The 11,012-nt window shown below is 52.8% G+C and overlaps 4 protein-coding genes across 4 annotated transcripts; 2 read left to right on the top strand and 2 right to left on the bottom strand.

Annotated features, from left to right (window-relative positions):
- Positions 1-226: 226 nt before the first annotated feature.
- Positions 227-1,177, top strand: BZA70DRAFT_267923 (ADP-ribosylation factor 1; the record flags this gene model as incomplete). The annotated part of the gene is made up of 8 exons (XM_064911131.1): positions 227-230; positions 302-414; positions 473-500; positions 552-607; positions 662-724; positions 774-902; positions 956-1,080; positions 1,144-1,177. The coding sequence occupies 8 exons, from the start codon at positions 227-229 to the stop codon at positions 1,175-1,177; spliced, it is 552 nt and encodes a 183-aa protein (XP_064767741.1).
- A 679-nt stretch (positions 1,178-1,856) lies between these two features.
- On the top strand, positions 1,857-3,423 carry BZA70DRAFT_279816 (catalase isozyme P). Its single transcript, XM_064912848.1, has one exon. The coding sequence runs from the start codon at positions 1,862-1,864 to the stop codon at positions 3,362-3,364; it is 1,503 nt and encodes a 500-aa protein (XP_064767740.1). The 5' UTR covers positions 1,857-1,861; the 3' UTR covers positions 3,365-3,423.
- Positions 3,424-3,570: 147 nt separating this feature from the next.
- On the bottom strand, positions 3,571-6,564 carry BZA70DRAFT_181108 (eukaryotic translation initiation factor 3 subunit 8 N-terminus-domain-containing protein). The gene is made up of 3 exons (XM_064909944.1): positions 6,000-6,564; positions 5,280-5,934; positions 3,571-5,214 (listed from the first exon to the last, which is right to left on the bottom strand). The coding sequence occupies exons 1-3, from the start codon at positions 6,394-6,396 to the stop codon at positions 3,777-3,779; spliced, it is 2,490 nt and encodes an 829-aa protein (XP_064767739.1). The 5' UTR covers positions 6,397-6,564; the 3' UTR covers positions 3,571-3,776.
- A 1-nt stretch (position 6,565) lies between these two features.
- Positions 6,566-10,230, bottom strand: BZA70DRAFT_181263 (kinase-like domain-containing protein). Its single transcript, XM_064909945.1, has 6 exons — positions 9,380-10,230; positions 9,022-9,242; positions 8,606-8,959; positions 8,292-8,551; positions 8,117-8,236; positions 6,566-8,061 (listed from the first exon to the last, which is right to left on the bottom strand). The coding sequence occupies exons 1-6, from the start codon at positions 9,987-9,989 to the stop codon at positions 6,984-6,986; spliced, it is 2,643 nt and encodes an 880-aa protein (XP_064767738.1). The 5' UTR covers positions 9,990-10,230; the 3' UTR covers positions 6,566-6,983.
- Between the last annotated feature and the right edge of the window lie 782 nt (positions 10,231-11,012).

The following is an 11,012-nucleotide window of genomic DNA, read 5'->3' as shown; positions in this document are numbered from 1 at the left end:
TGTGTTTTAGTAATCATAACCTCTGACGAGGTCTGATCGATAACACTTGTCTGCGGTTCTGTTTTGGAACGTGCCTCGGGGAGACGATCTAGTTATTGCAGTTGAATTGGATACTAACAGCATATTACAGTGATATCTTCCCTCAGCGCCTCTTGCCAGATCATATCAGAGCGACTGCGAGAGCATCAGAGCTACAACTAGCAACATTCAGTATAAGAGATAAAACATGGGTATGCACCGACGATCAACCTCTTCTCTAGATGGAAGGAATGAGAAATGCTGACAGCAATCTGATGTGAAGGACAAGTATTTGGGCGCGTGCTGGCGAAGCTGTGGGGCGGCGACAAGGAGATCAGGATTCTGATTCTTGGACTCGATGGTGCGGGAAAGACTACGATTTTGTACCGGTTGCAGGTGGGTTGATTGTGTGTGATAAGAATGATATGAGGAGATGTGCTGACGATGTGTATAGATCGGAGAGGTTATAACTACTGTTCCGAGTAAGAGATACAGCTGATGTTTAGTATGGCTGTGGCTGACAATTTACTTAGCTATCGGATTCAATGTCGAGACCCTGACATACAAGAACTTGAAGTTTAATGTTTGGGTGTGTATCTGCTTATGTCTATTGCTGTGCTGTGGGATATTAACGATGGAGTAGGATCTTGGTGGGCAAACCAGTATACGACCGTATTGGCGATGCTACTATGCCAACACTGCGGCTGTAAGTCATCTTTTGGAAGGAGAAGGGATGATGAGCTAACAAAGGGCAGGTCATTTTTGTTGTGGACGCGACGGATAGAGAGCGCATCAACACGAGCAAAGAGGAATTGAAGGAGATGCTGAACGAGGAAGAGTTAGCTGATTCGGCACTGTTGGTGTTTGCGAATAAACAGGATCAGGTGGGAGATCTATATACGAATCTAATTAGAGGAATAGCTAACAGCGATAATAGCCGGGAGCGATGACAGCGCCGGAGGTGAGCGAGGCCTTAGGGTTGGTGGGGATGAAAGATCGGAGTTGGAGCATTGTGGCCTGCAGCGCGATCGAAGGCGAGGGTTTGACTGAGGGACTTGACTGGTGAGTTATTTATGTGAGTGATTATTGATTGTCACGGGGGTGGTATTGACTGATTATGTTTAGGCTGGTTGAGGTGATTAAGGAGGAACAGATGTGATGAGGCTATAGCGATGAAGCAGAGCAGAGCAAGAGAGGCATGACAGAGACTAGGAAGATCAAGAGAAGATGAGAAGAGCAGAACTACGCAAAAATACTGTACAATAAATGTTCTGCGGTGAATAAAGCACGAGATACGCATTAGGAAGTGTTGATGGTCCCGCAGTGGCTCCAGTTGACGAGGAGAGGATCTGCGAGAAGAGCAATTCCTATTTCTAAGCAGACGAGATCAGAGGTCTGGCTGCTCTTCCGCTCTTGATTATCCCACTCTCTCTTCTTCACAAGACTAGAAAACCACATCTAGACTGATCCACAGCAGAATACATCAGCAGCACTTACTAATAGCGATTACATAACCTTTGTAGCTCCTAACTACAGACTCGGACTATGGCGGGGCTCCTCGGTGACGTCAGAGGCCGCTCGCCTACGCCGTCGCTGTCGAGCATCGTCTTCCCAATCGGGCAGCTTTGCGATCGATCATTTGCATTCGGACGCGTGCGATTGGCGGGCATTTGTTTGTTGGACTTGATTCTGTTCTATAAAAGACCGGGTTCCTGCTGTTCTGCTGCTGCTGTTCTTCTTCTGTTGTTGTTGTTGTTGTTCAGCTGTTGTTGTTGCTGTTGCTTCTACTTCTACTTCTACTACTTCTACTATCATCTACTATCATCAACTATCATCAACTATCATGGCCCCCTCCATCGTCACCTCCCCCTCCGTCTCCACAAACGACCCAGCCGCCCCGACCTACACCGCCTCCAATGGCTGCCCCGTCCTCAACCCCCGCGCATCCGCCCGCATCGGCGGCGAGTACGGCCCCCTCCTCCTCCAGGACTTCCACCTCATCGACTTGCTCGCCCACTTCGACCGCGAGCGCGTCCCCGAGCGCGTAGTCCACGCAAAGGGCGCCGGCGCGTACGGCGTCTTCGAGGTCACCGACGACATCTCCGACCTCACCTCTGCAAAGTTCCTCGCCTCCGTCGGCAAGAAGACAAAGACCTTCACCCGCTTCTCCACCGTCGGCGGCGAGAAAGCCTCTCCCGACTCCGCCCGCGACCCCCGTGGCTTCTCCACAAAGCTCTACACCGAGGACGGCGTCTGCGACTGGGTCTTCAACAACACCCCCGTCTTCTTCCTGCGCGACCCCACCAAGTTCCCCTTGTTCATCCACACCCAGAAGCGCAACCCGCAGACAAACCTCAAGGACGCAGACGCCTTCTGGGACTACCTCACCACCAACCAGGAGTCCATCCACCAGGTCATGACCCTCTTCTCCGACCGCGGCACCCCCTACGGCCACCGCTTCATGCACGGCTGGTCCGGCCACACCTTCAAGCTCGTCAAGGACGACGGCTCGTTCGTCTACTGCCAGATCACCATGAAGTGCGACCAGGGCATCAAGAACTTCACCAACGACGAGGCCACCAAGATCGCGGGCGAGAACCCCGATTTCGCAACCGAGGACCTCTTCAACGCCATCGAGGCCGGCGAATACCCTTCCTGGACGTGCTACCTGCAGACCATGACCCTCGAGCAGGCAAAGGAGTTCCGCTACTCGGTCTTTGACCTCACCAAGGTCTGGCCCAAGAGCGACTTCCCCCTCCGCCGCTTCGGCAAGCTCACGCTCAACAAGAACCCCGAGAACTACTTCGCCGAGGTCGAGCAGGCCGCCTTCTCGCCCTCTCACCTCGTCCCCGGCTTCGAGGCCTCCGCCGACCCGGTCCTGCAGTCCCGTCTGTTTTCATACAACGACACCCACCGCCACCGCCTCGGCGTCAACTACCTCCAGATCCCCGTCAACCGGCCCGAGAACGTCTACAACCCGATGGAGCGCGACGGCGGCATGCGCGTCGACGGAAACTACGGCGCCGTCGCAAACTACCAGTCCACCTTCGCGCCCCTGCGCTACTCCAAGGGCGTCAGCGCCGCAAAGCACGAGTACTGGGCCTCCACCGCGCTCGAGATCTCGCCCGAGGTCACCGACCTCGACTACGAGCAGCCCCGCGCAATGTGGGAGGTCCTCGGCCGCACAAAGGGACAGCAGGAGAACTTGGTCTATAACGTCGTCGCGCACGCGTCCGCGGCCAAGCCTGAGATCCAGAAGCGAGTTGCCGAGATGTTTGGTCGCGTCGACAAGGGTCTCGGCGAGCAGATCGCCCAGGGCCTTGCGAAGAAAGCCAGGAGCCAGTAGTTAGTTCTTTATTTGCTATGCCTACTATTCAATAAGCTATCTTTTATCACATTCTATATCAATAACTGTTTATATTTCAACACCGCCGTAAATAAATGAAGTGAAGTGGATCCATCCATGATCGGCACACCGCCTTCAAGTGTGACATCCTGTGGCTTGGACGCGCGGATCTGTAAAGCACAGTAATCTTCATCAACATTGTTACATAATCATGGTTAGGTTATATTTGACTAAACAAAACATCTAAAGCACAATTTTGTAAGATGAAAGAACAACAATTCCTGTTCTTCTCATGAGAGCATGAGAGAAACTAGAGGAACTAAAAACACGCAACAAATTTTGATCAAAAATAAAGAACGAGCACATGACGATTAAATGACGACAAAAACACAGCACTTTTTTAACCCACCGCTCATCGGTACTTGACGCTATCGAGCAACTGCACAGCCTTATCCGACAACGCGAGCGCCAGGTTCTGCAGCCGCGAGTACTCCACGCCCGCGGTGAACACGATCGCGTTTGTCTTTTGGTCAAGCGCGGCCGCGACCTCGTTGTTTGAAATCATCTTGCTCACAAGCGCGGTGGCTTTACGCTCGGAGATGTCAAACATGCCCGCCAGGTTCGCGATCGAGAGGGTTTCGTAGAACGGCGCGTAGGTGAACAGGTACGTTCGCAGACCTTCTTCCTGGATCTTCTCGCTCAGCATGTCCTTGATACTCTCCGTCTCCGGCATGAGTTCCCAGATCTTGATCGCGCGAATCAACTCCCGCGCGCGCGCCCAGTCTCCCGTCGCGAGCGCCTTGGACGCCTGCATGATGTGGTCGCGCGTGTTCTCGGGCGGTCCCGTAAACACCTGGCGCTCATGATAATCGAGCATCCGACGGAACGGCTTCGAAATCACGCGCTTCTTCGCGTCCGGCGCGCTGCCGCACTGCGCCATGAACGGGATCTCAAGCAGCATCGACGAGGTAAGGTACACGCACTCGAGCAGCTCGAGGTTGATGTGCTGGTGGAACGGGATCTGGCGCTGGCGCTCGATGCGCTCCTGCTCCGGCGACGTCTGCCCGTAGCGCTGCATCTGCACGCCCTGCGCAAGCAACTCCTTCACGCGGCCCGTGCCCGAAATCTCCTGCAGCGCCTGCTGCGCCTCGGGAATCATGCCCTCGCGGAACGCGCACAGGCCGACCTGCACAAGCGTTCGGTTGTACAGAATCTGCGTCAGGATGTCGGCCGTGTGGATCGTCGCCTGCAAGTGCGACATCAGCAACAAGTCGCGCGCGTGGAAGTACCGGTTGTGCAGCGCGTGGTGGTACACCTGGCACAGCATCGCGCGCGTGCGGTAAAGTCGGTTGTCCTGCTTGTACAGCGCCGCGCAGATCGAGTGGATCAGATCAGAGGCATTCTCGTCCGCAGTGTACGGAGTGATCTCGGACTTGAGCTCGCTCGGCAGCGACGTCCACGCCGTCTGCTCGATCGCAGTGATCAGCTGCTCGGGCTTGTAGTACAGCATCTCTAGTCGGCGGATAAGCACCCGGCTGGTGCTGCTCTCGAGACCGTTGCGCTCAGAGTACAGCTGCGTCCGCACGATCGTCGTGTATAGAAGCGACTCCTCCTTCAGGCGCTCAATGTACTCCGGCGTGTGCGGGTCGATGTTCTGCAGCGACCGCGTCAGCTCGTCATCTAACCGCTCAACCAGAGAGGCTATGCTGCCAAAGATCTTCACCGGCTCGCCGTCCTTCGGCGTAGGCTCAGCCTCGTCCTCGTCCTCGACGTCCTCGGCCGCCTCAGTCACAATGTAAAGCGGGTTGGCCTCAAGGATCTCAAGAAGCTTCGAGATCTCCTCCTGCGCACTAGAGATATTACATTAAGTTAGCATGTTCATTCAAAATAACAGAATCATAAGAGCTTGACTCACGATTTCCACTGCGGAATGGGCATGTACGAGGCGGTCGAAGTAGTGAGGTCAAAGCGAGTAGAGATCAAGACAAGCAAGACACGTATGCGCTGGTAGACAGTATCAGCGACATCCATCATCTTCTCCATATTCCTAATCTGCTCCGTGCGATCAGTGTTCTTCTTTCCACGCGCCTCAAGAATGCTGCGCAGCTGCTTGAATATACTCTCGGCCGTGATGGCGATCGTGCGCCCGCCCCTGCCAATCGTCGAGAACTCGCCCTCGTCAGCGGTCTCCGCGTTGGCCTGTCTGACGGCCGCCATAGCAGCCGCGGCCTCAAACTCCGCACCCTTGCGCATCTTGGGCGCGGCAGCGGCAGCAGCAGCAGCAGCAGCAGCAGCGTCGGCAGCCGCCTCGCCTTCCTGCTCGAACCCTTCGGGATCAGCGCGGTACTTTGCAATCTGGTCCTCGAACGTGCGGTTGTTCTTGCGTATGCGCTGCTTGATCGAGTTGAGCGCGCGCGCGTTCGTCGCGTTCATCTTCTTCTTGGACTCTTTCTCGGTCTTGATCGTGTCCGCCATGAAGTCCTCCAGGTCAGCGATCGCTTTGATGTACATCCGCGGCGTGTCGGTCTGCTGGTTACCCTTGGAGATGATCTTGTTGAGCTTGTCGAATTCTGTGGTGAGGTTAGTGCTTGTCCGTCGTCATTACTGAACATGTACAAAAAAGAAGGAAACTCACCATTCGAAATCAAGACCCAGTCGTTAATCTTCTTTGCATTCTCAATTGTCCGGATAATGCTATCAATCTCCTCCAACCGCTTATCCTTCGCACTCTTGACAACTCTCTTCGAATCATCCTCATCACTCTCCTCACTCTCCTCTCCACGCAAGAACCGCGACGCACCCGCCTTCGCGCCCGCCTTCAAAAACCGCCCGGGCCCTTCCTCCTCGTCCCCAGAGTCAGAGTCGTCGTCGTCCGAACCCATGTCAGAGTCATCATCCTCGTCATCGTCGTCCTCGGAATCGTTGTCGGACTGGTCCTGTCCGGACTGGTCCTCCTCCGAATCAGAGTACAGCTCCTCGTCGGACGAGGACGTGTCGCTATCTGACGACCCACCGGCGAAAAATCGAGACATCAGGAATTCAAAGTACGGGAAAGAGTATCAAGTATCAGTTACTATAAAGCACCAATACAGCAGACAGAAGCAAATGCTGTTCTCTTTTCTTTTCAATGCAATCAAAAAGAAGGGAAAGCGTTCCTGTTGTGCGGTTGCGTTGTGTCGACAGATTTCGCGTTCAAAAATTTTCGGCTCAAAACCCTTTCCTCCTGGTTCCCAATTTCGGGAGATCTGGATCCAGAATAGTGAGTCAGAGCTTATGTAATATATTCTAGACTGCCTCCAGTTTACAACTACTTCTACACTACTTCTCTCCCACAGCTCAGACTTCTCTATTTATGTACCCTTTTCTAGAGCATCTGCACACAATCTTAACGACAATAAAAACTCCTGGTAATGCTAACAAACGACAAATGGTGTCATGGTCATCGTCATGGTTCAGGTCCGTTAAAACAAGAAGCGCGGGGCGGAATACAGAAATAGAAAACAAGAAAACAAAAAACCCAAAGGAGAAAAAGGCGTTAGATATGTATACAGGATTCATAAAACAAAAACACAAAAATTGAATCGTAAGCCATTATAAAAAAGAAACAGCTGCAAGACACTCAAGCCCAATAACTGACCGACAGCCCGTCTTCCAGATTTCTAATCACGTCGCCATGCTGCCCGTTCCCGCGCCGCTTGCTCTTTGCATTCCCACCATTCCCCGCAGCGTCGAGCTCGTCGCTGCCGCTCGCGCTTCCGCTATTGCCCATCTCTAGCTCTGGCGGCGGGAAGTACGCGGGACTCGGCTGCGCGCGGATCGCGTTCGACGGGTCGATCAGGTTGCCTACTCGCTGCAGCTTGGGCGGGATCGGATCCATGTGCCCGATCGTGACCGCGCGGGGACGATTCGAGCGCGCGCTGGTTGTCTGCGCCATAGGGACTGCGCCTGTGCCGTTGTTCGCGGTCGAGTACGCTGACTGCGGGGGTAGGTATGGGTTCGAAGAAGTAGTTCCATACTGCGGGTTTTGCGCTGGCGCGTGGTATGATGATTCGCCTTGTAATCTGCTCCCTGCCGGAGGAACCACAGCAGATCCCAGATCGGCAGGCTGCTGGTAGCTATAGTTCTCAGCGGGCTTGCCGCCGCTCTTGTAACTATCGTTCGAGCTTTGCTGCTGCATCATAGAGCTACTAGTAGCGCCCTGGTTCGATGCCGCTGGCATAGCCTTCTGAGGCGCGACGAAATGATGCTGCTTGGCCTGCTGCGGCGTCCATCGCTCGACGGGGTTCATGTTCAGCAATCGCTGCACGAAATCAATAAACGCAACCCGATTCTGCATCTCCCGCTCGATCTCGGCCGGCTTCATATTCCGCTTCGGCATCGGGTACGAGTTCACGATATCCGGGAATTTGGTCGCCGCGAAATACCGCTTGCTCGGCTGCTCGTTCGTCCGGTGCTCGCGCGAATATTTCTCCATGCTCTTCAAGCGATATGATTTCCGACCGTACTCATCAGTCACTTTTTCGAAAAATTCAGGCGACTGCTTGCCCATCTCAATCATCCATGTCGGCGGCATTCCAAACATCTCGATTATCCTCGATAGTTGATTGTACTCTGAACTTCCTGGGAATAGTGGCAATCCCAGAAATAGTTCGGCCACGATGCAACCAAGTGACCACATGTCAATCGATGAAGAGTATCTAAACAGGTCAGTATGTTATTTCTAAACAATCAAAGATAAAGAGCACAACTTACGGTAATCCTAGGATGACCTCTGGTGATCGATAGAACCGTGATTGAATGTATGTATACACCGTTTGTCGCTCGTGGCATGCAGAACCAAAATCTATGACTTTTATAATCGGACTCTCCAAACTAAATAAAAAGAGTTAGCCACTATTCACAGCAACACCCCGGCTCTCCAACATACTTTTTAAGCAAGATATTCTCTGGCTTGAGATCGCAGTGGATCAATTTGGCCTCTTTGAGCACACACATTGCATCTAGCAACTGCTGCGCAAACACGCGGACCAAGTTAGTACTCAGTCCTCTGAACTGGTTCTGCTTGATCAGATCGTATAGATTGCTCGAGAGAAGCTCAAAGACCAGGCATAGATGTTCGCGATGTATAAACTTGTCTCGCAGTCGCAGGAGATGGTGCTCATCATTTTTGTCGACGGAGGTATTCAACTGTTGCACTTTCAGTCAATATTCTCAGAAATAAAGCAGCAATGTATCTCTTACATGTTCTAGAATCGAAACCTCCATCATACTCTGGTTGAAATAAGCAGGCTTGTTCTTGATGACTTTCACCGCAACAACCTCCTGCGTCTTCAGATTTTGACATTTGACAACCTGGCCAAACGTTCCCTGTCCTAAAATATCGAGAATCAAGTACTTTTGCTGATCCTTTCCGCCGCCCAAGATATCATTCACATATAAGATATAGTCGCTATCGTCGTTGTCATAGCCGTTGTTTTTGCTTGCCTTGCTCGGTTTCGTGAGCACTCGCCTCGGATTTCGCGAGGACTCGTACTTGAAATTCGGATTGCATATGCGGTATGTTGATGGGATGTGTACTGTCAGAGCTTGCAGGGGCTAAAGTCAAGTCAGTCAACGCACTATCACAACATCTCACGATCTCAAACAGCTACACGTACACTCATAAACCCGCCTTCTGGATTTGCCCTCCTATACTGCGGCTGGATGTTCTTCTTCGGCTGCAAATCTGCTCTAGACCGGAGTTTTCTAAATGTAGGGGCAGGGGTGGTGTAGAATTGTTGCTGTAGTTGAGGATTTTGGTTGGTTGGTTGTTGCATCAGCACTGCTGTCGATGCTCGCCGTCCAGTTGAGTCCACAGACAAGGCCTGGAATTGGTTGACTGCGGAATTCGGAAAATGAGACACTGTTAGAGTTAAATCAACACATGAAATTGAAAATGAGACTTCTCCAGCTGGAAACCGCGAACGTAATATAATCACGGGCGAATGCAGCATGAAGTGTGGACAAAAGACTTACCCAGTGTTTGCCGAGATGGAGCGGCAGTCGTTTCAGGAAGCACTCCAAGATGGTAGGGACTTTGCTGCTGCTGTGCCTGTGGCTGTTGCTGTGGATGGAGCGGTGACATATTTAAATGTGAATAGTATTGATTGTTCGGAGAGTACTGAACAGGTGTTCTGGCCCCGTACTGTGTGCGACCCATCGAATCAGCTGCAGGTGCTGCAGGAGTGTAAGGGCTCTGCGAGTAAGGCGAGGTGGCCATGGCAGGATATGCTGGTGGGGTGAATCGATGCATTGTAGGACTCATGTTGTGTCTTGGTGAGTATGTGTTGCGGTAATCGCGCGCCCTGCTGGTGGGGCTGTCACCTTGCAGATTTGGATCGGGTCCTTGTGGGAGATACATCTGGTGCTGAGGAAGGGCCAGATCAGGCTCGAGGTGTTGTCCGTGTGACTGACTGTAATGTTGCTGTTGCTGTTGCTGCTGCGGTGAATGTGGCTGCTGCTGTTGCTGGAGCTGGAGCTGGTAATATTGCTGCTGCTGTTGAGGAGAGAGTTGTTGTATCGATGGCTGGGCAGGCTGCCCATTGTGTGACCTGCGGGTCTGCAGCATGGGCTTGGTGAACTCCATCGATGACGGACGAGATCAGAAGAGAAGGCGCGTCGGTGGAAGATCAAAGAATAAGGAAGACAGAAAGGTGAAGTTGAAGTGTTTGAGTAATAGGAAAGACAAAAAAGGTCCCCGAGAGTAGAAGTAAGACGACGACGAAAGAGCTGATTAGTCGAGCGCAAGTTTCATGAGGCTGCGAAGGTGCTGAGGTGGATACGTGTCAAGACAACGGCGGAGCGGTCCGATCAGTTGATCTGGAGACGGTGGTCAGTGATTGGGATCAATCAAAGAACTAGAAGGCGTAGAATATAGTAGAGGAAGAGGGCAGCTCTTGGGGAGCTGTGACAGAAGAGGACTTACGATGGCGGTGTAGGAAGATATATTGAAAACCGTAGTAAGCGTGCGCCACAGACGGGATGTGGAAGGCGAGCACGGGAGGAGTGGGATTGATCCGGGCACGAAACAGTGCAGAACCGAGATAGTAAAGAGTTATCCAGACAGGAAGGAGAAAGAAGAGGACCAGAGGCGGTGCAGAAGACGGCCAAAGGGAGGAATGGGTGCGCAATGGGAGTCCGATCAGACGAGAGAAAGTGTCGATGCAGGGGCGCAGTCAGGTACGAGAGCGCAGAGGCGGGGATGGCTGGGATCGGGCAGGTCGCAGGCGGCAGATGAGTGCAATCGCGTCTGAATACAGCGATTCGGACAATAAGAAGGATCGCAGAAGGGCGCGGGAGGAGGAGGAGCAGGGAAACGGGGAAGAAGTCAGGAAGACGGGGCCGATGTGGAGTTGGGTCCATCGCACGCGTGGACAGTGGCGCGGTGTTGGGTGCGGATATGCTGTAAATGGTAAGTGAAAGTGACGGTTAAAGCCACAACTGCAGCAATCAGTGACTGCAGTCTGATCACATCCATGCAACTCTTCTATTTTCTATTTCTATTTCTGTTTCTGCAGTTATTCTCAGTTTTTCTTGTCGAGAACGAGAGCTGCCGCTTTGTCTTTGCTTTGTTGGTGGCTGCTGCGAATGCGCGGCGACTGTGACGCAG

This window comes from Myxozyma melibiosi (assembly GCF_037950935.1).
Source record: "Myxozyma melibiosi strain Phaff 52-87 chromosome Unknown BZA70scaffold_7, whole genome shotgun sequence".
NCBI lineage: Eukaryota > Fungi > Ascomycota > Lipomycetes > Lipomycetales > Lipomycetaceae > Myxozyma > Myxozyma melibiosi.
Note: the sequence above shows the minus strand (reverse complement) of the source record. Positions and strands in the feature narration are given on the sequence as shown.